Source organism: Diachasma alloeum, unplaced genomic scaffold, assembly GCF_001412515.2.
Source record: "Diachasma alloeum isolate Michigan unplaced genomic scaffold, Dall2.0 Dall_scaffold_00200, whole genome shotgun sequence".
Classification (NCBI taxonomy): Eukaryota; Metazoa; Arthropoda; class Insecta; order Hymenoptera; family Braconidae; genus Diachasma; species Diachasma alloeum.
This window is the reverse complement of record NW_021680365.1, coordinates 2,588,154-2,615,216: the sequence shown is the minus strand read 5'-3', so window position 1 is coordinate 2,615,216 and position 27,063 is coordinate 2,588,154. Positions and strand designations below refer to the sequence as shown.

At 34.3% G+C, this 27,063-nt stretch overlaps 2 protein-coding genes across 3 annotated transcripts; both read right to left on the bottom strand.

Annotated features, from left to right (window-relative positions):
• Window positions 1-6,320: 6,320 nt before the first annotated feature.
• LOC107035771 (protein takeout-like) lies at window positions 6,321-27,014 on the bottom strand. Of its 2 annotated transcripts, none has more exons than XM_015253349.1 (5): window positions 26,808-27,014; window positions 12,896-12,988; window positions 9,691-9,841; window positions 9,067-9,200; window positions 6,321-6,953 (listed from the first exon to the last, which is right to left on the bottom strand). In XM_015253349.1, exons 1-5 carry the CDS (start codon window positions 26,878-26,880, stop codon window positions 6,649-6,651), a joined length of 756 nt encoding a protein of 251 aa, XP_015108835.1. In that variant the 5' UTR covers window positions 26,881-27,014; the 3' UTR covers window positions 6,321-6,648. The 2 variants fall into 2 exon arrangements, with proteins under 2 accessions (XP_015108835.1, XP_015108836.1); XM_015253350.1 differs by lacking the exon at window positions 26,808-27,014 and adding an exon at window positions 14,892-15,055.
• On the bottom strand, window positions 21,944-24,002 carry LOC107035770. Its single transcript, XM_015253348.2, has one exon. It carries the CDS (start codon window positions 24,000-24,002, stop codon window positions 22,332-22,334), a length of 1,671 nt encoding a protein of 556 aa, XP_015108834.1. The 3' UTR covers window positions 21,944-22,331.
• Window positions 27,015-27,063: the final 49 nt, after the last annotated feature.

The following is a 27,063-nucleotide window of genomic DNA, read 5'->3' as shown; positions in this document are numbered from 1 at the left end:
TTGCCTAAAGAATTTTTCATAGAAAAAATCAATAGAAATTGATTTTTCTATGCAACAATTTTTTTATTTTGTTTTTTTTTTATGAGAAAAAAAAGAAATCAAAAATTTTTGAAAATTTATGTTGAAGAATTCATGTAAAAAATGTCTCAATAAAATTCCCTCGGTGGCTCTTCGATTTTTTTTTTCAGACGTGTCATCAAGAAATTTTCTTAAAACTACTGCTGAAGTTCTATTAGAATTCCATTCAAAAAATCCAGTTGTCAGTGTATTTCTCAATAGATATTGTTTTATAAAAAAAAAGCCTATAGATGTTGATTTTTCTATATAATTCATTCTATTGGGATTTGTTAAGAAAAATTCTTAGGCATGAATTTCCTGAAGTCGTTCCCTTGGATCTTATTGTGCGAAACAAATAAGAATGCAGTGGAAAATTTGTGCTCAAGAAGTTCCATAGAAATAAAAAACAGAACTATTGAATTTTTTGCATCATCTTCAATAGAATTGATGCAAAAAATCGGAATTCTTCAGCGAAAGCACAAGGAATCACTTTTTTTCTATTAAATTATTTCAAACGTGCAACAATGCTGTGGTGACACATTCACAAACTCGAATTCGTTCGAGCTAAACACCCTCCCACTTTACAATTCCCCATACATCTCACACGATTAAAGTTTAATGTTGAACAAAATCACGTAAGTTGATAGGGGACTTATTTTTTATGCAAAAAAAATAATAAAGAAAAAAATTATAGGTGAGCTTGCGTAAGAAGTGATATGACAAATATTAGAACGACAAATTTTTTGGGGTCGTGAAAAGTATTATTGATATTCAATTGAATAGCACGAAGTTGATGAAAATCGATGAATATTTGACATTTTTTTGAAGAAAAAATATGTGTCTAAATTTTGGGATAATAGGATGTTTATATTGATTGATTATGCTCACGTGTGGTTAATCTGCACAAAGAGATGAATGAGATGAATTCATCGATGTGGAAAAAATAAATATATAGATGATAAAAAACGAGATACGAACAATATGGAACAAGCATGTATCCAGCTGATGAACGAACAAACCCTGTCCCAATGTTCCTAATAACTCGACAAGTCTTAAAACTATTGAAAGTGAGAGTCCAATGCTCTGTCAAGCCTCTATAGAAAATATAACTCGATATTGTTTTCTCAGACGAATGAAAGAGCCGGAATAAAAGGATAAGGAGATAAATCAAGGTCAAGGGGAACGAGTAGTATGAATTGAGAATTGTGAATGAGAATGAGTTTGATGTTAAGAGAGATGGGATCAAGAGTGATGTCGAGATATTGAGTAGGAAATTATTTAATAATACACGACGACAATTCAACCTTCACGCATCGGAGTGAATGAATAACTGATCATCTGAATCATCGTTGTAAATATGGATACGCTGACCCTTTAATTGTGACTTGAAACAGTAGTAGACCCAGAGAAATGAACGAGATTGGTTGATATTTCCCTGAGACTCGCCCCTTAGCGCAACCATGAATGAATGATATTATGTACCGTGATGTAATAAAGTAAATTTCCTCGTACTCGCCGGGCACTTTGTCTATCTTTGAACGAATTTCTTGAGGATTGTTCATGGTAGAAGTGAGTGAGAGGAAATCCACTCTATTGAAATTATATTATGAATAACAGAACGAGACGTGATCACCACGTGTCGAATATTTAGATATAAAACACGAAATCGCCACAGCTACATTAAATTAACAAATTCACATGCGCAGTATGTGACGTGCACGCTCAGAGAAATGTTTTATTTGAATTTAATAGATGGGTTTATTCAAATGAAACTTTTATTGAAACTTAAACTCAATTTTTATTCTGTGGAAACAGTTTTTTTGTTTTTTAAATATAAATAAATGGTCTTTTGGTGCAAAGAAAGTCGTTATTTGTTGGAAATTAAATTATTGTTTAGACGTCGAGGAGAATAACTTTATTGAAATGTCAGAATGAATTATCTACTTTATATAGCAAAGATTTTTCGTTGGAAAAAATATAAGCTGTTGAAAAAAAATTTCAAATTTCGTCAACGTTGAGGTCGATTTATGAGAGACGAAATTATGAAATTTAATATTTTACTGAAAATTCTGTGGAATTCCAAATCTTTGAGGAACAAGAAGATGAGCATTCTTCAATTTACTTGAATTTTCAATTTTAAAAAACGACGATTTAGTAAGAGATCACGCTGAATTTTCAATTAAATGAAAATTAGTGGATTTTCCCTGATTTCTATTAATTTTGATCGGATAATTGCACTGAAATGGACAGTTTCCATTGATTTTTCATTTTCTAAAATTTGCATCATAATTATTGCAACGGTTTCAGTTTATTCAAAAAGAATACTAACTTCTCAGCTATTACGGGTCATTACAGTAATTTTAATTACTAATGAAAAAAGATAAGAATAGAGAGAAAACCAATTCTTTCACTAATTGACAACGTTTCGAACACACAGTGTTCTTTATCAGGGCATTTATTTATTCTGCATATATAAAAAAAAATTTCAAATGAATATTGTGACCAACCGATTCTATCTTCAATCTATTGCAAACCAGATGATTCAAAAAATTTAAGAACATATTTATTTTCTCCCATAGTATAGTTATAGTTATTTAAAAGTTGTAACAGAAATATATTAATTCAAAGAAAATCACTGAAGTAAATATTCCAACAGTTTTTAAATTTTCAATTACAAAATTCCTTGAAATTTCAGTTGAACTATAATGTGATGAAAATTTCCAAGAAGTAGCCCGGAAATTTCACCCGAAAATTTTTAACAGTAAAAGAGATTACAGATTTCCAAGAAAACCAAACGTTGAGATTAATTAAAAATGTCAAATTACAGAATTTTTATTTGATTCAAATGCTTCATTCTTCTGAGTGTACATCCACGAAATACCTCAGGGGTGCGTACGTTACATACTGCAGACATTCACCACGAGAGAGAGTAAAATCTATGTATTACCGCCTTAATTTTATTCCATTCATGAACATCCACAAACGACAGAAGATGTTCACAAAAGAAAATTTTGAAAAAGAATGAAAAACACTGGAGATTAATCTGAATCGTGTCCGAACAATAAACAAACTTAACCGAGCGAAGGGGGATCAACCGTTCGCAGGCGATGGATATTAACGTATTAATTAAGTAAATAATGAGCATTGCGCTGTGTATGTAAATCCGCTCCCTGTGTGTCTCTCTAGAGATTTGATATTTAATTTAAAATGTGAGAATTGGAGGGAAAATTTTCATGGATAACACGGCGAAATATTTGTAGATATTTTTCCGTACGTGTTTATTGTTTAACTGAGGACTGAACACGAAGAGAAAAGTTGGATAAAAATTGCCCAGAAAATCGCGGCTAATTTTACTCCGCGAAAGGTAACCGTGGAGTGAAATGTAATTCAATGAAAAAATACCTTTTTGGGGAGTATATTTTACGACTCGTTCGGTAACGCAAAAATTATCGTCGTGCGCAGTAAAATTTCCACAACGGTAGGGTATTTTTTCATCATGGGGACGAATGAAAGTGAAATTTTACCGAACGCGTTCGATAGAAAATCATTCTCCGTTACAGAAAAATAAAACACAATATTGGGCAATCATTCACGTTCACTGGGATAATCTTTGATGGAACGCAGGGTAAATTTTACCCTCATAAAATTAACCTTCGATCACTCGTGCTCAGCCGCCAGTCTTCATCCGTCGCACGGTTAGCGCAGCGTCGCTGGGCTAAACCGAGCGCGCTGTTGCCACCTTGGCGCTTACCGCTATGCGCGCATATCAAGTGAGGCAGTGACTGCAGCAACACTGTCGCTCGCGGGGTCGGCAGAGACTCACTCGCACGGGGCGGCGCGGCCCCGCTTTTCTGTCCGTTTGAGGTTTCTTTTTTTTTTAGTTAAACAAATCATTAGCGAAGCGATTAAGTCGACTTTGACTGTTTGCCATTTTTTGACGAATATCTCGAAATCGAAAAGGGATAACAAAATTTTTGTCACAACCTTTTTTGTAGAGCTAATTGAGCGTTATAAAAAAGGTCATGAGAAAAAGTTTGCTATCTCTCTTAGATTCCGAGATATTCATTCGAAACTGGCCGAAAGTCAAAATCGGCTTCCCCCGGTTTACCGCTTCGCTACTGAAATTTCCCGAGAAAAAAACGGACAACGCCAACGCTTAATAAAAAGATTGAACTTGGAACTCTAATTTTCTTAGAATTTTTAAGCGCCGAGAAACGCGCTAAAATATAAAAAAAACGAAAACCGGCGGCGCCGCGCTCATTGTACGAGTGATCGAGGGTTAAATAAATTTTCCGGATCAACGGAGAAAAATTCACTATTCATCTCGCCCTTTTTCCCCGATATAGAGTAAAAAAGTACTGAAAATGGAGTTCGCTCCACGATTACTCGACTTGTTCGATAATTTTCCTCCAACTGTTTTCTCCGTGAACAAAACTGCACTAGCACGACATTGAAATGGAGGAATGGAATGAAAATACTTACGAGGCACGCGACATTCGTGTAAATTCCCTCTCGGTGATTATTAATAGATCGAGGGATTACTGATACAAATAACTAAGGCCCGAGGACAATTCAAAGTCACGTTAAATGATGAAGAATATTAGTAATGACATCTAATATAATTAACTGTGAATTTTAATAACCCTCTAAAGTTGTATGGTTACGAAAAACAAAGATGAATTAATTAATCCACTACCGATAGAATGAGGAAGAGAAAAATTATTGTTCTGCACAAAAGGAGAAACACACACGAAAGCTTCATCGATAATTCTAGGATTTTAAATGGAGATGAAACCTCTGTGTTGCCCCCTCTCAGAGAAATTTTAAGTGAATCATGTCCAGTCATAAAAATTTTTCATCCTTCGCGCATTGTTATCGATAATTTTCATTTTTACATACGTAAGAGGACAATGAGATTCCATGGACACTGTTTCGACGTTATTTAATGAGACAAGAAGTTGAGGCACAGTGATGAGCTTTTGAAAGAAAAAAAATTGAGTTATAAAATGAGATATATTGAATGAAAGATGAAAGAAAGAGTCGAGGAAAATTCACTTTGATATGCACCCGCCCACTGTACACGCCCATTCGTATGCGTAGTCGGTTCGTACCGATTATTATAACAGAAAACGTAAAAAAATGGATTAAAAAACGTAAAAAAAAATTACCAAGGATATTATAAAGCAAACCGAATGAAATAATGTAGCTACACCTGCCTCTTGTGAATAAATGCCTGTTTGTTTCTTTTCAAATGAATGTTCTATGTTTTGTGCATTTTTTTAATGAAATGGTTATTTTTTGAATTCATAATAGCTATATTATTTAGTTGTGGGGGTTTGGGGGTCTACAACTCGGGTAGAATTTTGTTGAAGGGCACTCGAGTGAATATCTCGTTAGCCATCTGGGCGAATACCAGACCGAATGTCTCGTCGTAGGAGGCCTGGAGCTCTTTGAAGAGGAGATTGCGCTCTCGTTCAAGAAGGTGTTCATCTGATTACGTAGGAATGTGTCACCATCGAGGAGATTTTCGAAGTTCAGGCAGACTTTCTCGAGACTGTACTTTATGTCGTATTCCTTTGTTCTCATGTAGGTTTGGGGTTTCAGGTTCATTTAAATTTTCGTAACTGAATTTTTTTTCCATTTAAGACAGTGAAAAATCAGTCGACGATAGATAAAATACAGTAATTCACGGAAATTCTTGTATTGGGATGTTGCGTTAAATTTTTTTATTACTGGTTAAAGAAAATTGAGTAAAGAATGATAGATGGAAAGAGTTCCATGAGCTGTAGCTTTGAAATTCTTGGAACAGAAATCTAACGAAAATCGATTAAAAAACAAAAAATTACTAAGCATAATAGAAAGTAAACCGAATGAAATAATGTAGCTACACCTGCCTTCTGTGAATAAACGCCTGTTTCTTTTCAATTTTACATAGTCAGATTTTTGCCACTGAAATATTTATTCTTTATTTAAGATGGAGAAAAATCAGCAGACGATAGATAAAGTACTGTAATTCACGGTTTTGCTACTGGATAAAGAAAATTGAATAAAAAATGACAGATGAAAAAACATAAAAAATTACGTTTCGCGGATTTTCTCGGGACTTAATTTTACTTTGTATTTCGTTATTCTTATGTAGGTTTCACCATCCTCCTCAAATTTATCAGCGCAGAATGTATTCTGGGTGTTCAGATTCACTAAAATTTTCGAAACTGAAATATTTATTTTGTATTGAAGATGGAGAAAAATCAGTAGACAATGAATAAAGTACAATAATTCACGCGAAATCTTGTATTGGGATCTTGCATTAAATTTTTATGTTACTGAATGAAGAAAATTGAATAAAAAATGATAGATAAAAACTATCCAATCGCCTGTGGCTTCTAATTTATTGGAACAGAAACCTCCAAAAAATCGATTAAAAACAAACAATTACCAAGAAATAATGTAGCTACACCTACTTCTTGTAAATAAACGCCTATTTGTTTCTTTTCAAATGAATTTTTCGGTTTTGTGCATTTTTAAAAATGAAATGGTTGTTTATTTAATTCGTAATATTTACATAATTTAATTGTGGGGGGTTTGGGGGGTCTACGACTCGGGTAGAATTTTGTTGAAGGGCACTCGAGTGAATATTTCGTTAGCCATCTGGGCGAATACGAGACCGAATGTCTCTTCGTAGGAGGCCTGGAGCTCTTTAAAGAGGAGATCTGCATTCTCGTTCAAGAAGGTGTTCATCTGATTACTTAGGAATTTGTCACCGCCGAAGAGATTTTCAAATTTCAGGAGAACCTTCTCGGGGTTGAATTTTACGTTGTACTTCGTTATTCTCATGTAGGTTTCACCATCCTTCTCGAATTTCTCGCCGTAAAATGTATTTTGGGTCTTCAGGTTCACTGAAATTTTTGCAATTGAAACATTTACTTTAATATTATATTCATTTTAATTCATTTATTTTAATCCAATTTAAAGTGGAGGAAAATTAGTAGAGCAGCGATAAAATATAATAATTTAAGCGACGATAAGGCAAAGTGAAATACCACACGGACAGAAATATTCAATAAAAATTACGTATCTTTTCCGTAATTCCGGAGCGAAATGTGGTTGTAGGAAATTTTACGAAACTGTCACGGAATTTTTCCGGAGCGTTCCGTAATTTTTATCTGATTTCCTGTAAAAAATTGCGATACCGTCACTTAAATTTTCTAAGTCAATTCCGTAATCGATGAGTGAATTGTGAGTTCCGTAATTTTTACTGAATATTTATCTCCGTGCAGGATAAATCGGGTATAATGATTAATTATTTGGGAGTTTTGAGCCCGTGACTGTCTAGCTAATATCAAAGGCTAATTGAACCCCGACCACCCGCAAAGCAGTAGAAACAAGCAGGTGACCGTGAACATGTGACTGGAAATTTTCTACTTGGAAGAGTGTTTATCGTTTTTTGTCATAAATAAACTGACACCCGCACATAAATACCAGGTCGTCGCAGTTCATATTTTTACGCTTTAAAATATTCTATATCATTTCTAAGCAAAATTAGGAAATGTGAAAATTAAATGATTCCAATGTTGCCATTCGGAAGCAAAAGGTAAAAAACTGCAAGAAAAACCATTGTTGCTCTACTTTTCCCTATAAAAAAATTTGAATGAGGTTTCTGCATTCAGTCTTTTTCATCCGTGGATAATTCTTTTTTAAAGATAGAAAAAACGTATATGAAATTTTAAAAAATGGAATTGCTCGGGATCTGATTCGAGTGGGTAAAACCTAATTTGAATTACTGGATAATGGACATTGCGTCAAAAATTATGAATCGCAAGTGCTCAATTGCCTGTAGCTTCTACATTTTTTCCTATTTTCCAAAACGCTAAAATACGAATTCGTTATTTCTCAAATCCGTAGCGAAGTGGTAAAACGGTTCAAGTCGACACGTATGAAAAAATCGTATAGAAATTTTCTATACGGATTGCATATAGAAATTCTATAGGATTTCCGTATATCATATTCGGATATTTCTATACGAATATTTTCTATACGAATTATTTCTATACATAAATGTTTGTTTTCATACGAAAGATGTCTAAACGCTTCAGAGAAAAACGTAGAGAGTGGGTCGTATGGGATCAAACCTATAGAAATCGTATAGAAATAATTTGTATAAAAAATATACGTATAGAACTATTCGAATATCATATACGAAAATCCTATAGAAATTCTGTACGCAATCCACATAGAAATAGTAGATTATGTCATCGGGCGATAAAAGTATTATCTGGCGAATGTGGCTTTATAATCACATTCGTCAGAAAATACTTTTATCGCCGTGTGATATACAATATAAAATATTGTCATTGGGCCGTTTTCGGGCTCAATGACATAAATTTCTATGCGATTGTTTCATACGTGGACTTATCTCCCAGTTGAGTTTTTGAGGAATATTTCGGAATCTAAGGGAGATACCGAAATTTTCGTAATTACATTTATTGTAGCTCCCAACCGGCTCTACAAAGAAGGTTATAACAAAAACTTAGCTATCTCCCTTAGATTCCGAGATATTCATTGAAAACTGGTCAATAGTCAAAATTGACTTGCACCGTTTTACCACTTTGCTACTGAAATGACTCTCAAATTTCATCATTTTATTCAACAAGAAGGGTTGCCAACATCCCAATCATCTTCATTAATTCGACAATTTTGTAGTGAAGTGGTGACTAAAATCAATTGTGAATTTGGGATAACGTGGTTAATTTGTGGAAATTATTCTGAAAGGCACTCATTTGAAGCCGAGAGGTCAGGGGACCCTTCAATGGCCATCCGAATAGCGAGTAGAACAGGAGACATACCCTAGTCTCTATACTCATCCATAATTGAGGCAATCAAATGCTGGTGGGCGATTCTATAAAATCGACTGGTTTTTTTTCATGAAATTGTATACGTGATATGCAGCCTGAAATAAGAGGCTTACTTGATGACTAACATAAGATAATTAATATAGTAAAGGACACTTACACATCGTAATATTGGAGCGGCCATGACCTCGAATGGGCAACACCAAAACTTTTCCATCGACCGTGTAATCAGCGACAAAATCCACTTGTGGATTGAAGGACATTGATTTAAAGACGAGATTCGGCAGATCTACCCTAAAATTTATGAAAATATGAACTTTCGAAGCATTTGGAGCAACGCAGAGTGGAGCGGGACTCCTTCACGATGCGACCACTTAAGGGGGGACTACTATGAGTTTTAAAAGTCGTGGGCTATTGGAATGAGACTTTTCATACGTCGAAGATCGATTATATAGATCTGAAAATGCACTAATTATGCGTTAGCGCTAGCGTTTTCTCTCGAATGTTGTCATACATATTCTCTTTAATTTCAAGATATTCTATACGAATTTGTGTCAAGGGCAATAAACTCCACTTCAAGATGACCTTGTGGAAGACTTTTCCCGTCGAGAAAATTCGAAGCTATAAAAATGGATTTATGAAAAATTTCGCCATCCCTCTTCGATTGCGAAATACATTTCGAAAACTAGCTGCCAAGGAATACAGTATTCTTTCCAGACTTGATTGCTATCGCAAGAGACATTGGAAAGATTCGAAGGTTATACAGCAGATAATAATTTCTTACTTATAATCTGAGACTTCGAGGCCCTTGGAGAGTCCATAAAGTTTTATATTTCGATACTCCTGCTTGAGGCTAACGGCTCCTCCTCCTTCTCCGATGGACACTGAATCGACTGACAGAGGGTCGATGGGCAATAATCTCAGACTTTTCAGTCCTGAAACACGAATTCAATTTTAAGGAATTATTTTTTCATTTTTTTCATTTTTAACGTGATTTGCCGCAAGGGGTTTGCGACTGACCATCGCCCGACGGCCTTCAGCCTGTTAATGAATTATTTCCCATATATTTCACATATTCGAACTTCTGAGAACAGATATCCGAAAGATAGCGTATTCGAACTGCTGAGGCCAAATTAGTTAGCCTGACACAAACGAGTGGACAGTTGCATTTTTTTAAATAAATGGGTATAGTTATTGTTGCTAATAAATTAGCGATTTGCTTCTGAATGGGTTCTCTGTTTTTTAATTCTTTTTGTCACAAGGCCCGATCAACCGCGATTTTAAAATAATCCCCACTGATAAACCCCAATTATGAAAATGACATTTTCTCTTATAGTGTAATTCTCTTGGCCAAAATTTGGATGAAAAAATTCTCTTCCGAACAGAGATAGGCATAATCATAAATTATAATTATCATTAATTTCCTAAATACTCAATCAAGAATAGAACTTAACAATTTTCAATTATTAAATTAATCAACAATAAAATATTCAAATTCCGAATTATTTCACCAATCAATAATCGAATTCGCAAGAATGACGATTATTTGATAATCTCTAATATTTTTTAGGAAATTTTCAATTATTTACCGAATAGTTATTTGAAAAATTTAAATTCTCAATTATTTTATTATTTTCTAAGTACCAATGATAAATGAATGAATTCGGATATTTTGGGGAAAAAATTCTCTTAATATTTCTGGAATAATGATTGATGCCGGTCACTGCTTCCGAATACCACTCGAGCTTCCAAATTAATGAGGTATTTCCCTTGAGGTTCCCTGCATACAAACGAACTCGTCAAGTTTTTCTGGAAAAATCATTTAACTGGAAAAACTTGACCCCTTCGTTTATTTGCAACAAATCTATCGGGAAATCCCTGATAATTTTGAAGCTGTTGTGGTATTACATACGACAATTTTTTGAGTAATCGTTGAAAAATGAATTTTTGGAAAAACATCAATTTTTTCGAATCATAATGAAGAATTAAATTTTGATTTGTTTCAATGAATAGAGCTTATTCTAGATATCCAAGTACTTTGGCTATCTTTTGCTTGCGAATGGACGCATTGTAATCGTCTGATTGTCACGTTCCCTAATTTTGATTGGAAATTATGTAGAATGGATTGAAACGTAAAAATACGAAGTTTGGCGACCATGTCTGTATGTGAACATGTCCACCACCGCCTTCCCGGTGGTCAATTTTTGAAAAATTAAGTAATTTTAGAATTCTTCTCGGTTCGCTCGGTTAGATCGTGGTTTTCGGGTCCAATGACATAAAATATTGTATGTCACACTGCGGTAAAAGGTTCATCTGACAGAGGTGATTATAATCACCTCGCCTTCGGCTCGGATTATAAAGTCACATTCCTCAGATGATCCTTTTATCGTCTAATGACATAATGTACTATTGTTCGGGATCATAACAAATTTATTCATATTCAGAGTTTTACGACAAATCGATTTCATGCCTAAAAAAATTAGGTTTCGGAAAGTTCAAACAATTTCAATTGTTTATTTATAAACAACAAATATTGAAAAAAATAATAATTCTGTGCAAAATGTAATTTAAATGACACTGAATATTCATGATTTTAATCATGGCTATTCAATCGCAATTGAATTATTCAGTTAATTTAAATTTAATTAACTTAAGGGCCGGGTGTGCTATCTTTCGAATGTCATCTGAATTTTTTTTATCTTTCGTAATCCAAAATTGTCAATTGAGTGGTACATCATGTAGAAATTCCCAAAAATTATGATAGCATGATAAAAAAAAATAGAAAAAATTCTGAACTTTTCAAAGAGTAGTAATTTAGTACTAATAGACTTTTAGTACTTTATTTTAGTACTAATAGAATTATTAGATAATACTAATAATTTAGTACTAATAGTACTAATAGAGTAGTAACTTTTCAAAGAGTTTGTAATTTTCAAAGAGTAATTTAAATGACACTGAATATTCATGATTTTAATCATGGCTATTCAATCGCAATTGAATTATTCAGTTAATTTAAATTTAACTAATTTAAGGGCCGGGTGTGCTATCTTTCGAATGTCACCTGAATTTTTTTTATCTTTCGAAATCCAAAATTGTCAATTGAGTGATACATCATGTAGAAATTCCCAAAAATTATGATGAAATGGTAAAAAAAATAGAAAAAATTCTGAACTTTTCAAAGAGAGTTTTTAATTGGGATTCAGAATGAGTTGAAAAAAGTAGAAATTTCAAATATCTGATTCGCTGTAGCAAATTATCTATTAGCTGTCATTTTCCATAGTGGATAACAAACCACTAACTCCTCATGGGAAGTGACAGCTAGGTATCTCAATTTTCAAAACAGTGATATGTAATCATCTGCCATTTTTATGTGATAAAAGTGTGATTAAAAAATTCTCCAAAATATTACAACTTTTTTCAAAGAGCCTTTTCCGTAATAAATGTCTCTGTGCAGTGTGGGAAAAGATTTACGAAATCAGTCTTCCCCCTGCATGATATTGGGTGACAGGCCGCCATTTGTCACCGTAAATCAGATACATTTTTCAATTTCTTGTTATCCAACTTATTCTGAATATAAATTAAAAATGCTCTCTGAAAAAATTAAGAATTTTTTCTACTTTTTTTTATTATTCATTCATAATTTTTCAAAACTTCTGCATGATGCAGGACTTAATTAACAATTTCAGATGACGAAGGATGAAAAAAACATCGAGATAACGTTCAAAAGATGGTACACCCGGGCCTTAATTTCAATTTCGAGAATAAAAAATAAAGAAAAAAGACCACATACATACAGACACCATCTAAAAATCACATATTCAGACTTTTTAAGCCATATTTAGTTACACAAAATACACAAAATTGGAAACTTAAATTTGAGCGATTAAAAGCTTCCATTTGGGAGCAAAAATTGGAAATTTCGGATTTGAAGAATCCAATGCTTCCATTCGGAAGCAAAACTAATTGAATCACGAAAATGAACACTTTACCGGGTGCCATCAAGTTGATCGCCTGCTTGGAGGCCTCAGCGAAACACTCCTCCAGATTCGGATCATTCTGCTTGCAGATTTTGAAATTGGAGGCTGAAAGAGAAATGTCAAAGTTATTTGGACAATCGTGAAGCATTATTTTGCAATACCTGCAGTAACCCCTGCATTCCCTATGCGTCTACCCGAGCATAATCTGGCAATCGACTTTCTCTTTTATCACCGGTTGGGGCTAAACTGCTCACCAAGGTTTGAGAACAATTACACGATCTCTGATTAGTCTACACGGAGAGAAAAGTTGGATAAAAATTACCTCGAAAATCGTGACAAATTTTACTATACGAATGGTAATCGTGGAGCGAAATGTAGCTCAGTGAAAAAATACTGGTTTTTAGTGGATATCTTACAATTTTCTCGGTAAAAAAAATACATCTACTGTTAGAAATTTCTTGAAATTCCAGCCACAATGTCATCAATGAAAGCGTTCACTAAATTTCTCATTCATCTTGAAAATTTAAGAAAATTGGGTTTTTCATGTTAAGGGGAGGCTACTATGAGTTTTAAAAGTCGTGGTTTATTGGAGTGAGACTTTTCATAAGTTGAAGATCGATTATATAAATCTGAAAACGAATAATTAGTGTAAAAAAAAATTTTTTATTGTTCGTTTGCCCGAAAACTCTTAAAATGCTAAAAACAGTCCGGGCCTCCAATTTTTGAGCTATAAAAGATTTTTTTTTTCAAAACTTTCGGAAAAGTGTGTGGAACAATAATTATGAGCCAGTTTTTTGGAATTCGAGTCCTAAACAGCTGATTTACCTTTTTTTCATATAAAAAAATTCACTATTTGTGTAAAAAAATACAAAAAAAGCAAATTTGGCGAATTAAAAAAAAAATAGCTCGTAATTGTTATTCCACATATTTTTCCGAAAATTTTGAAAAAAAAATTCTTCGTAGCTTAAAAATTGGAGGCCCTGGACTGTTTTTGGAATTTTAAGCGTTTTCGGGCAAACGAACAATAGAAAAAATTTTATTGCACTAATTATTCGTTTTTAGATCTATATAATCAATCTTCAACGTATGAAAAGTCTCACTCCAATAACCCACGACTTTTAAAACTTTTAAAATATTTTTTTGATCAATAGTATGGCAGTTTTATAAAATGAATGCTCAAAAAATGTTATGCCCTAGATTTGGTCAATTGTGTCATTGGTGAATATGTGGATATATAGCAGTGTCAGCGTGACACTTGCCAGCGTAACTGGATTATGATAAGTAAGTGATGAAATATAAACAATCAACATATTATTTAAGTGGCCGTTTGGGTATGCACAGATCAAAGCCAAATTGGACTTCGAAGCGTAAAAAGAGAAGTTTGTGCACGGCGTACAGCTCCTGGGGTACTATGCGACACGGTTGGAGAGGAAGTCGGCCCATGATAACCACAAATTAGGGAACTTGTAAAAACCCGAGTAGGGTATACATGGCAAATAATAAATAAATAAGACGGTATAAAAAATGAGTAGGGGAGGGTAGAGCAAAACGGACCGCAGGACCGAACGGCCTACTGACAGAAAATTGATAAATTTAATTGCGGTTCAATGACACTTGTCTATAAAACGCCTATGACGGTTACGATCCAAGAAACTCACTTTTAATTCAACACATTCAGTGTTCCTGACTTGAAGAAAAGAAAAAAAAATGAAAAATTACCAATTTTCTGTCTGTGGCCAGTTTTGCCCTGCGGTCCGTTTTGCCCTCCTGGTCCGCTTTGCCCTACCTTCCCCTACTAAAATCATGGTAGGTACAATTCTCTGCAACTTTCAAATTTCGCGGTCTCCCCTTAATACATTTTTCTGTACTAGTGAAGGGGAAGAACAATTTTTTTAATATTTCCCTTCTCAAACACGATTGACAGCCTTAATCTACTGAAGATATATTTCTTCTCTTTCTTTTCAAAATAAAATATATGTGTATATATATGTGTATTTTTTTCACTCACGTAAGTCAGCACCGTGTGTTATCACACAAAACAAGAGAAAAATTCCGGTAACAAGTTGCATGATTGATTTAATTAATTTTTTTTTGTTAAGGAATCGGTATAGAATGGTAGGAATGCCACGGAATCTCTGAGATTGTCGTCCGAAGTGTTAGCTCGTTAGGAGATTCGTGTGACGACTGACTCGACACAGTCAATCATGGACAGTATTTAAACGCATGCCCCTCCAGGTCGGGCCCAAGCAGCTTTTCTTCCGGCTAATCGTCCCGCAGAAGACAAAAATTGGACATGGGATTCTTCTGCACTGCTAAATTTTTTTTGAAATTTCGTAGAAGATATTACAATAAATCTCATGAGAGCGACATTGAATCGGATTTAGGGAAAAAGTGGTTATGAAATTTCATGTTTTAAGTAGAATTCACGGATATTCATGAGTTTTCAGTGGGAGTGAGATGGAAATTTCACAACTTGATTGAATTTTCAGTGGAACATGAATATTCAGAAACAAAATTACACGAATTTTTAATTTTTCCCCGAATTTTCCTGATTTTTCTGAATTTTCACAGAGTAATTGATCTGCAAAATCAAGTCTTTTATTGATTTCCAGATCATTGGAATATTTGATTTTTCGGTGACAAGATTTCCTTGAAAATTAAGTGGAACTTGAACACAAAAAATTTTTTCGGAATTTGGCACAGCAAATTCAGACACGGAAAATTTCCAACAGGGTGATCCTGAATTAAATACGTGAATCATTGCAACAAGTAATTTTCAGTTTTATTTGGACTCGTTTGTATTTTTTACAAGTATTTCCTGGATGTAATTAGATGAATCAATATCATCTGGAAGTCAGTTTTTCTATTCAATTAATAAATTGTTTCAATTTTTGGCGAAAATTTCTCCTACACTCTTCGGAAATGTCTATCTAGTGATAGTTCCATTGGAATTTTAAGACATTTCGTCGTTAAAAATTTACAATTCAATAATGCAGTTGAATAATTTCAGAAAATTAATAGAAATTTTAAAAAATCCGCTAAAAATCTTCTAGAATTTTCAATGAAATGAAAAATTAACATAATGATAGCGACCATTCAGATTGCGACGGAAAATTAAAGTAAGTTTGTAAATTCTCGTTTTGTTGCTGCTCGAATTCCCCCCCCCCCCCCCCCCCCCCCCCCCCCCCCCCCCCCCCCCCCCCCCCCCCCCCCNCCTGCAACTTACTTTTCAAGCCTTCATAAAATTCAATTTTTTTCTAACCGTGGAAGAATGAAAATCTGCAAACCTACCAAAGTGCCTAGCGAATGCGCGAGATTTTCCTATTAAATGTTTTATATGTGTATTACACGATAAAAGAGTAGATACGCAGATAAAAAAAAGAAAAACAACTAAAATTTTATGAACAACCTAATTCTAATCTTCATATGAGTGACACTGAAATCTATTTAGGGAAAAACTGGTTATGAAATTTCAACTTTTAGTAAATGTCTATCAAGAGAGAGAGAAAGAGAGAGAGTTTCATTGAAATTTTGAGAGAATTTGTCATTAAAAAGTCACAATTTCATGACGAAATCGATGGAAACCGTCAATTTAATATAAATCAGAAAAATTCTGGTAAATCTCTAAAAGCTAGCGAATTCGCTAGACAATTCTATTGGATTTCTACTGAACTTTCTAATAGTCTTCGGCCGATTCTGTTGAAGTGTTCAATGGAAAATATTCTATAGAAAAGGTCAAAAGAATTCGATTTTTCTATACAATTTATTCTATTAAGATATTTTCAATAGAATCTCTTCGGCTCAAATTTTCCAATTTTTTTTGTTTGATTTTCTTGATGAGAAGGAAACAAAAATAGAATGAAAAAAACTTAGATAATCTGAGATAAGGAAATTCTATAGAAAATGTCTGAAGAGTCTAAGATACATAGAAAAATCGAATTCTATTGACCTTTTCGATTGACCATTTTAATAGAATCTGCCAAAAACTAGTAGAAAGTTCAAGAGAAATCCATTAGAATCGATTAGATCAATTAGAATCCAATCGAAACATAAATTTTCAGTCCCAAATTACGCTAAATCAATTCATTCAAAAATCGAGAAGATACGTATGAAAAAATTCAACAGAAAACCTAGCGAATTCGCAAAAAAGTTCTATTGGGTGAATTCTATAGGAATTCTATGGGGTTTCCATTCTATAGGTTTTCCATCGGAATTGTATCGAAAAATTCGATTTATCTTTGTGCTGATTCTATTGCAAATCTGATATGACAGAGTCAATATATTTTAAATTTCTATTCGAATTTTTCCCATGAGATTTTTTCTATTATAGTTATTGGGCACAAATTTTCCAAGTTTTTCCGCTGGATTTTGGTTTGTTTTGCATTACAGAATCGCTAGAGTTTCTATTTAATTTTTTCATGCGTGGAACCTAGTGTCAGTTCGTCGTACAAGGAGGAGTGAGACACACTGAGGATTAGAAGGAGACAGTTTGCGGAATTGTTCACGACAATAACTTTTTGTGAATACAAAATGAGGTCCACTGGACGCAATCGCTCAGGAGATGTAGTTCAACGATCATTCCTCACCGTTGTATTTTTTTCGAATGAGCCTAACGTCTTTTTTTATCTGGAACAAATAACTACCTGTGACTTTTGTCTGTTTTCATCCTACACTCAATCCATTGTGTACATTTGTTATTAAATTATGAAAATTAAGTTCTCGACACTTATGACGTAGATGTTCATTGTAGTTCTGGGCCACGGTACATCACAAATACATCGAGGAGTTTTTTCTTCTTTCTTTCATTCACCAATTCCTGCAACTGACAAAAATATGACCCAGAACTACGATGAACATCTATATTTTTAATTAGTTTTATTTCACACATCAGTAGATCAAAGTCAGTCATAAAATTCCAGAATATGGATTGGCAAAATAGCATGGACGAAAAAATTACATAGAAAATTCTATTGAAGTTCTATTGAAAATTCTATTAGTTTTTCTGCCGATTTCATTAAAGAATTTCGCTACTTTACTGCGCGTTTTCAATAGTAAATGTCCCATAGAAACTATTTTATTTCATACTAGGAAATGTCACTTGATAGAAATTTCCGGGTCTCAAATGGAGACTTTCGAAAGTTCCAATTTGTGACTTTAAATAGCTCAATTTTTGCCTTCTGAAAGTATTAACTTGAGACTTTGAAAACATTTAAAAGTCTCAACTTGAGACGTTTAGAGGGTTTAAGTTGAGATTTTCAAGTATTAAACTCAGACGTTCGAATGTCTGAAGTTGAGACTTCCGAAACTCTTAACTTGAGACATTCGAAACGTTCAACTTGATACATTCAAAAGTCGTAACTTGATATTTCCGAACATTTCAACTTGATATATTCGAAAGTCTTAACTTGGACTTTCGAAAATCCCAAGTTGAGACTTCCCTAAGTCTCAATTTGAGATCGTAAGTCTCAAATTCAAATTTGTTTATTTTTTTTTATGTTTCACACGGAAAATTCAGATAAAAATTCTAACCAGTGCACAATAGTTACATAAAATATGGCCTGTTTGCAGATGAAATAACAACTATCTGGCTTGATGTTTATTAACAGTAAACATCAAGTTTTCCAAAGAACTTTTTTCCACTATTGACACGCGTATTTTTTCACAGAATTCTTGTCTTCCACGTTATAACAAATAATATCTCAGTAATCATACTATCATACTACAAGATGAAAGAAGACAATCCATTGTTGCGTCAGACAGTTTGTCCTTGCTATGACCACAGATTGTTTATGAATCCAAATGATGTAGCACGGAAAATCATCAACAACCTGTTTTTTTGTTTACTCTCTCAACCAATTTGAGAGGGTTGAAGATGCTGCAAAGGCCATTCCGAAATTTTTTGTGAAAATTTCTGAAACATAACTCGGTGCAAGAAATTATGAATATCCTACAGAGGTGTCAATGTGATTACTCAACTCCTCGATCATTAGGAAATATGCATTTCCCGATGTTTTCAACTTCAGAGTCATTTCTTCCTCTTCTGTACTTATTTCATAGATAATAATAAAAGAATTCTTACCATCGGAAAGACTATCGTCATAGGCATTGTCATCATTGATCATCATCATAATTAAACTTCCGCATTAATCAATGTTAGTTTTTTACTTCCCTGGTGGTGAATAATTAGGAGAATTTTTCCCTATCAGCAAAAAATATCAGTCACTATCTTTCGATCCGTGAAGTGCCGAGTATGAAATGCAGATCTATACTGGAACCCTACACGGAGAGAAATGTTCAGTAAAAATTACGGAACTCACAATTGGCTCACCGATTACGGAATCGACCCAGAAAATTTAAGTGACGGTATCGTAATTTTTCACAGGAGATTCAGATAAAAATTACGGAACTCTCTGAAAAAATTCCGTGACAGTTCCGTAAAACTTCCTACAACCACTTTTCGCTCCGAAATTACGGAAAAGATACGTAATTTTGATTGAATATTTCTCTCCGTGTATGAAACGCACGAAAAAATATCATGGAAAAACCTAGCGAATTCTTTGGGAATAGTACATTTCGATACAAATTATACATGAAACTGGTTAAGGGGATACGTCGATGAAATTTAAAAGTGTTCACTGAACCTTGGGACCCATTGCACAGTTTGTGATATATGACGAAATACGGGAATAACTAGGGAAAATTTAGGGAAAACTTCATTTTTTCCTGTTTTTCAGTTTTTTTTTAATGTTCGTTACACTCCAAAGAATAAAGTTAAGCATCCGTTTTACTTTATTCGCAATAGATCGTGAATAAATGAATTTTGAAGTTCATAAATTTTACTCTACTCTAGAGCCGCGAAAAATTTATGAAATTCAAAATTCATTTATTCATGATCTATTGTGAATAAGGTAAAACGGATGCTTAACTTTATTCTTTGGAGTGTAACGAACATTTAAAAAAAACTTGAAGTCGTATGAAAAATACGGCGCAAGGAGCCGTATCCCCTTGAATATACATATATCATTGCTTGAACAAAAATTAAATTATACCCGAATAGAAAAATTAAATTCATACCCGATAAGAATCAATAAGAGTTCCTCACCACGGAAACTGTCAAGAAATCGAAAATTGAGAGCTTTTTTTCTTGAAAAATTACGATTGAATTGTTGATCTTCCTACACAACTCATTTAATTGAGGTATTTTGAATGCGAATCTCTGGACATAAATTTTCCAAATTTTTCTCATTCTTTTTTTTCTGATCAAGAAAATGGAGAAAACTTAAAAAATTCAGGTCAAGGAATTTCTGAATGAGGTGCATACACTGTTGAAAATTTCTTGCAATTTCAGTCACAATGTCATCTGAATTTTCAATCTTATGTGTTTGAATTCAATTTCAAATGAAAACGTTCACTATATTTCTCATTCATCTTGAAGATTCAAGAAAATTGGGTTTTTCATGTTGAACGATCATCGATTTTTCAACGAAAGCTTGAATTTTCAAACTCATCGTGAAAATTGAATATCACATACAATTCAATTCCTAATTTCATATAACTTTCTCGTCGTTAAAAATTTCAAGCTTTTTCACTTGAAATTTCAAGAGTAATTTTCTAACAATGTAGGAAGATAAGAATCTACTTTTCCTATATAATATTTTCTGATGAGCTTTCACTGATAGACTGATTCATTTATTCCAAACGAGATTCGTTAAAATGTTAAGTATAAACGAATGAACATTTGATGAATAGACCCTCGTCTTCAACCAAATCCATTCGTTAACAATAACTAATTTTTTCTATCAGTGCGTATAAAAACGCCGGATTTTTCTAATGCAATCGGCTAAAAATCAAGAAAATTTTCAATGGAAGTCCAATAGAAAGCCAAAATAATTTTCTAGACTTACCTGTAAGATTTTAAGAAAACGTGGGATTATGTGTAGATTCGATCTAAAAAATCACTTTTCAATCGGGTTAAGCGAGTGCAAATGAAAGACCTTCATACGGTGCATTCATGTGGATCAATGAGATTTCAATCGTGCAGCGTGAGAGGTAAGTGATTGATTAGTTCGAATGACACTGACTGCCTGCCAATTTCGATAACTGCTGAAGTTGAGATTACGTCGAATTATTGACTGAAAATTGAATACTTTCAAGTCGATGAGTATGTTGCAATAGGAAGCATTAATGCACGCACGAAAAGATTTAATTAAAAGACCTAGCGTAGGGAGGAGTACATGTTGCATTTTTCAAGTTATATAATAATTAGATTCTCTGTTGAGCGTAATTTGAACAGTGCCACAGTGCATGATCCATAAATACATGGAAATAATTTCTAAACACCTTGAAGGATGTGAATTAAAAATCTAAAATGTAAAAAGGAGAGCAACTGTAATAAATGTAACAAATTGGGAAATGTAAAACAGTAGCGACAGTGTGAATAATCTATAATTAGGATTCAAGCACTTTAAAAAATTTAAGAGAAAAACCCAGCGAATTCGCTAGGCAATTCTATTGAATTTCTATTAGTTTGTGGCCGATTCTATTGAAATAGAACAGAATATATTCCATAGAAAAAGTCAATAGAATCCGACTTTTCTATATAAATTATTTTACTTAGATATTTTCTACAGAATTTCCACGGCTCAAATGTTCAATGTATCTTGCATTCTATTTCTCTTTCCTATTCATCAAGAAAATCAAACAAACAAACTTTGAAAATTCGAGCCGAGGAAATTCTATAGGAAATATCTCAATAGAAAATTCTATTGAAATTATCTCTGTTAATGTTTTCTATAGCCTATTTTCTATTGAACATTTCAGTATAATCTGCCAAAAACTAATAGACAGTTCACTAGAAACCGAATAAAATTGTCTAGCGAATACGCTGGGTTTTTCTCTTAAATTTTTTCATATGATAATGAGGGATTACTCACGAATTGTAAAAACAACAAATGATGATGGAAAAAAGGTCAATGTGATGCGGATGAAAGAACAAAAAAGACACATCTTTGCGAAGACGACAGACCCATGAATGTCACAATAAATGAGAATTGTAGGACGCAGTTTGTCTCACTATTTTATTAAAAAAATGTATGACAGGGTCGAGTGGTATAATATAACATCACAGTAGTGGTTTGAGGAATGTATCCAGTCTCTCCCGTGCAAGATACAAATTGCTTACCCATAAAATATTTATAAACCACACAGTTTCATGAATTCGAGTTCATTCAACAGTGAAATGTTAATACGTATGAGCCGATTTCTTACATCTTATTCAATATGGAATGATTTCGTGAATGAGTGATTCTAGGAGATGATGTCGATAGATCTTTTGCCATTCTCTCCTCCAGTCACTCGATTTGAGATAAATCAACAGTCATCAAAATTGTGAAATTCGACTCATGATGCTTTACCACCCCCCAAAGAATTCACAACTCGATAAAATCAATTAAACGACGCCTTTCTGGTACTTGAGAGCAAGACTATTAGCTGGACAAGGAGTTTTGAGCACCCCAAGATCAATAGCATGGCCAGTGAGAGGACAACTCTTATGTCTCTTCTTGTTGCAATTAGAAATTCCCCTCTTGTCCTCCCTCACAATATTCCTAGGAAAGTAGTGAATCATCTTCAACTGGGTAGTTGCACACGGTGGCATCGAGACCACGATATTGTCCTTGGCCAGTCGTCCCACGGGCTCAGGAAAGAGTCGGCTATTCAACTCGAACTGCTCCAGAAATCCCTTCGACTCACACGAGGGAATAGCATGACTAGACTCATGAGTGTCAAAGTAATTCTTCTCTCTGAACTTCCTCAACTCCAGGGTCTCCCTATCCTCACCCAAAGGAATAACCCCCGACGCTAGACGCGAGAGACATCGATCACCGTGACCACAGCAGTCTGCACATTCCCTCGATTTTTTAGAACCCCTACGCCTCTCATTCACCACACAACAAGCGTCGTAGCAACTTCTTTGACTCAACGTTCTCACGACTTTTTCACTCTTCTCCCTCGACTTTCCCCCTTTGCCCTCTTTCTCCTTATCATCACGGTTCGTCGAACTTATCGTTTTCTTTGCAACCCTTTCAGATTTATGAGAAACCCTCGGGGGTAAAATTGTTTCTATTTCTGGAGAAAAGTCCCTTGGATGTGTCTCCACAGGGTGCTCTCGGTGTTTGGGGCGAATGGACTTTGAAGAACTTTTATCTCTGGATTTACGGGATCTATCGATCACTGAGTCGTCAACATCGTGCACTTCCGGACTGATTGATGAAGTGTCTGATCGGTGAACTTCGACTGGAACCTCGACCAAATCCCCTGGGGGGGGATCTATAATTGTGGAGTCAAGCTGAATGCTTATCCCTTCATTTCGTCGATTTATCTTCACATTTTCCGTCTCGTTCCTGACGTCTTCACTGAATGCAGCTCCCAATACTCTACTCTCATTTCTCTCGTCCTGAATTTCTTGATTTCTCTGTGAACTTCGAGAAGATGACTCTCGTAACGACCGCAGAGAGCGTGCAGACTGCTCTGGACAGATGCTCTCGACAAATTGCCCGGAGACTTTTCGCTGGACTTTCCTCAGAAATTCTGACCTTGGCGTGTAACTTATGCCCTGGACCTTCTTCAGAGTCTCGCAGCTGAGGGCTGGAGACACTGGCGCCTCATGAGGAGCTTCAGCTTCAGCCCTGAAGACATCGCACTGACTCTTGCAGTAGTGACAGGGCTCGAAGGCTTTGTAAATCGTATTCGCTGATCTGTATCGGACCTTCTTGGGCCTTCGAGTGCAGTAGCATCCAGGAACCGGTCGTCTTGGGCCCGAGGAGTTACCCACGCGTTTCGAGGAGATCAAGATCCTCCCGCCCACTGTCATTTTTTTGTTCAACGAGTTGCAAGGGTTCAGGAGACCGTTCACACCTGACGAGTCGTTGCGAATCCGCCAGGATGACGAGGGCTCATGAGGGTTTGGCTCGGAGACGCAGTTCCTGGGGGAATTAACGCTGTTAATGCTCAGTTTTCTTATTTCATCCTCAACGAGCCTTGAATTCTCCTCCAATTGGGACAAGAACGAACGACTTTTCTTTCGTAAAACATTGAGTTTGGTGGTGTAAACATCTGCCATACATGTGAAGTTGGTAAGTTGCGGAAGTCATTTGAATAACGATTTCAAAAGATTTAATCGAAAATTGTGATCAAAGTAATACACTGAGGGAAAAAATTTGTTCTGCCGTTGAATTAATTTACTTGTGGACAAAAATAAAGGTTCCACTAAAACATGATCATTTTTGTAGTTGTAATCGTTCTTGTGAGACATTTATATGTCTTTCGGGTAAATACATTCGTTCTACAGAGAATTATATGGGGCTCCGGTTTTATCAAGTGAATGTTACACTGAGAAAAAAAAGTGTATTGAGTAGAATATATGGCTGTCTAATAAACACTTATAATTTTCATGAAACAAATGATCATTTCAAGAGAACAATTTTCTTGGTAAAAACTGTCACTGGCAAAACTAAATAATTTCGGGGGGGGGGGGGGGGGGGGTTTGGGGGAAAAAATTCTCTTCTCGTCAATTCACAGGGAATATTTCGCAGGAAAAACCAATAGCTTTCTATCTTTTTATACAATGTGTTCTGTTGAAATGCTTCCATAAAAATTTTTGGGCACAGATTTTTTCAGTTTTTCAATTCAAATCTCATAGGGCAAGAAAAAAAAATTAAATTTGTAAAGTTTTTTTTTAAATATTAATATAGCTAAGAGATTGAATTGGAAAATCGACATGATTAGATGTTTTTTCATCTAATATTTTTCACACTTTTGCACAATTGCATAAAATCTATGCAATTTTCTAGATTAGGAATCGAAAAGAACAACGAATTCAATAAATTTTTACATGAATTTTAATAGAAGTCAAATAGAATTTCGATACGTCGTGAATTGGTAAACTAGGATGAGTGCATTATTTTTTTGAAAAAAATGTTTTGTCAAATGACTTCCACAAATTGCTGGGAATGCTTGGGAATTGCTTTGTTATTCTTCAAAGCTTGTTCTTTTTATGAAACAAACAGTTTAAAAATTTGTTCAAATTCAGATGAATGAACAAGGCTTGATTTTAAAAGACCGAAAAAATCATTAGTGAGAAGGCAAAACAATATAATTTAATTACACTCAGGTTTTAGTTTCTCCCGAACATTTCGGAATTGAAGGGAGATGCACAATTTTCATAGAAATCTTTTGTGTAAAGCGGAATGATAGCAACAAAAAAGTTGAATATTTTTATCAAAAATTGTCTCTCATCCTCAATTACCCTGTATTCCTCCTTCACTCTTGAATTTTTTATTAAAAAAAAATAGAAAACAAAACTCTGAGGAAAGGTACTTTACGTAAATGTTTTAACTCAAATGTAATAAAAACAAATGTAAATAACCCATATCAGGACCTGTGTAATTTATCTCTCCCTCAAGAGAAACATCAAAACATCGATGTGAAACAGCAAAAACGTGTGTTTTGATCTTCTCTAATTACCGATATCTTTGTTTATAAATGAAAATATTGAAATTTAACGAAGGTCACGAGCCATTTCATTTTGCCCCACCTTCCCCTAAATATTTTGACTCCAATGCAACAAAAACAAATGTAAATAAACCAAATTAGGACCTGTGTAATTCATCTCTCCCTCTTTTTCAGAATAGTTATTTAATGAGACAATCAATTTCGAAAAGTATTGAAAATCAAATGAATAACAAAAGTTTGATTTTAAAAGATCGATTATGCGTGAAAATGCAAAACTCATTTAATTGCATTCAGGTTTTAGTTTCCCCTAAATTTTTCAGCATTGCAGAATGAGCGCAAAATTTTCATAGACACCTTCTTTTCTACATCAGAATGAGAACAGCAAAAACTTAAAATATATTTATTAAAAACTTTCCCTCATCCTCAATTATCCCATTTTCCTCCCTTCCCTCCTCAATTTTTTATAAAAAAATAGGATAAAAACGCAGGGAAGAGGGACTTTACGTAAATGTTTTTACTTCAATGGAATGAAAACAAATGTAAATAAACTAAATCAGGACCTGTGTAATTCATCTCTCCTTATTTTTCAGAATAGTTATTTTATGAGACAAACAATTTCGAAAAGTGTGAAAAATCAGATGAAAGACGAAGGTTTGATTTTTAAATACCGAACAAATTATGAGTGAAAAGGCAAAACAGGATAATTTAATTGCACTGAGGTTTTCGTTCCTCCTAAATTTTTCAGAATTGCAGAATGAGAGCAAAATTTTCATAGAAACCTTTTTTGTAATCAGAATGAGAACAACAAAAAAGTGAAGTATATTTATTAAAAACTGTCCCTCGTCCTCAACTATTCCATTTTGCTCCCTTCCCTCCTCAATTTTTTGTAAAAAAAAAGGATAAAAACTCTGGGAAAAGGTACTTTACGTAAATGTTTTTACTTCAATGGAATAAAAACAAATGTAAATAAACTAAATCAGGACCTGTGTAATTCATCTCTCCTTATTTTTCAGAAAAGTTATTTTATGAGACAATCAATTTCGAAAAGTGTTAAAAATCAGATGAAAGACGAATGTTTGATTTTTAAATATCGAACAAATTATGAGTGAAAAGGTAAAACACGATAATTTAATTGCACTGAGGTTTTAGTTCCTCCTAAATTTTTCAGAATTGCAGAATGAGAGCAAAATTTTCATAGAAACCTTTTTTGTACATCAGAATGAGAACAACAAAAAAGTTGAGTATATTTATTGAAATTGTCCCTCAATTTAAAAAAAACTCTGGGAAGAGGTGCTTTACGTAAATATTTCCACTCCAATGCCCCAAAACCAAATATAAATACCAATTGCCCCTCTCCAAAATTCACCAATTACGCGCTTATTGATTGTTATGTTTACATGTGTTCACTACGCACCTCTTTCACTAACCTTTCCGTCACCTGCTCCAAAACCTCTCGACCACCCCAAAAAAATCCCCACTATCTTCATCCCCCCCTCATTCACAAACGCCTAATCAAATACGCGTAGACAATTTTCGTCCAACTCTTCAACTTCATTCATAAATACGAATTACTCCAAAAGAACATAATATTGACATTGAATTCCGGGAATCCGCCATCTGTCGTCAGCCCGGACAGTGCTATTTTCGGCCATATTGGAACGACGCGACCC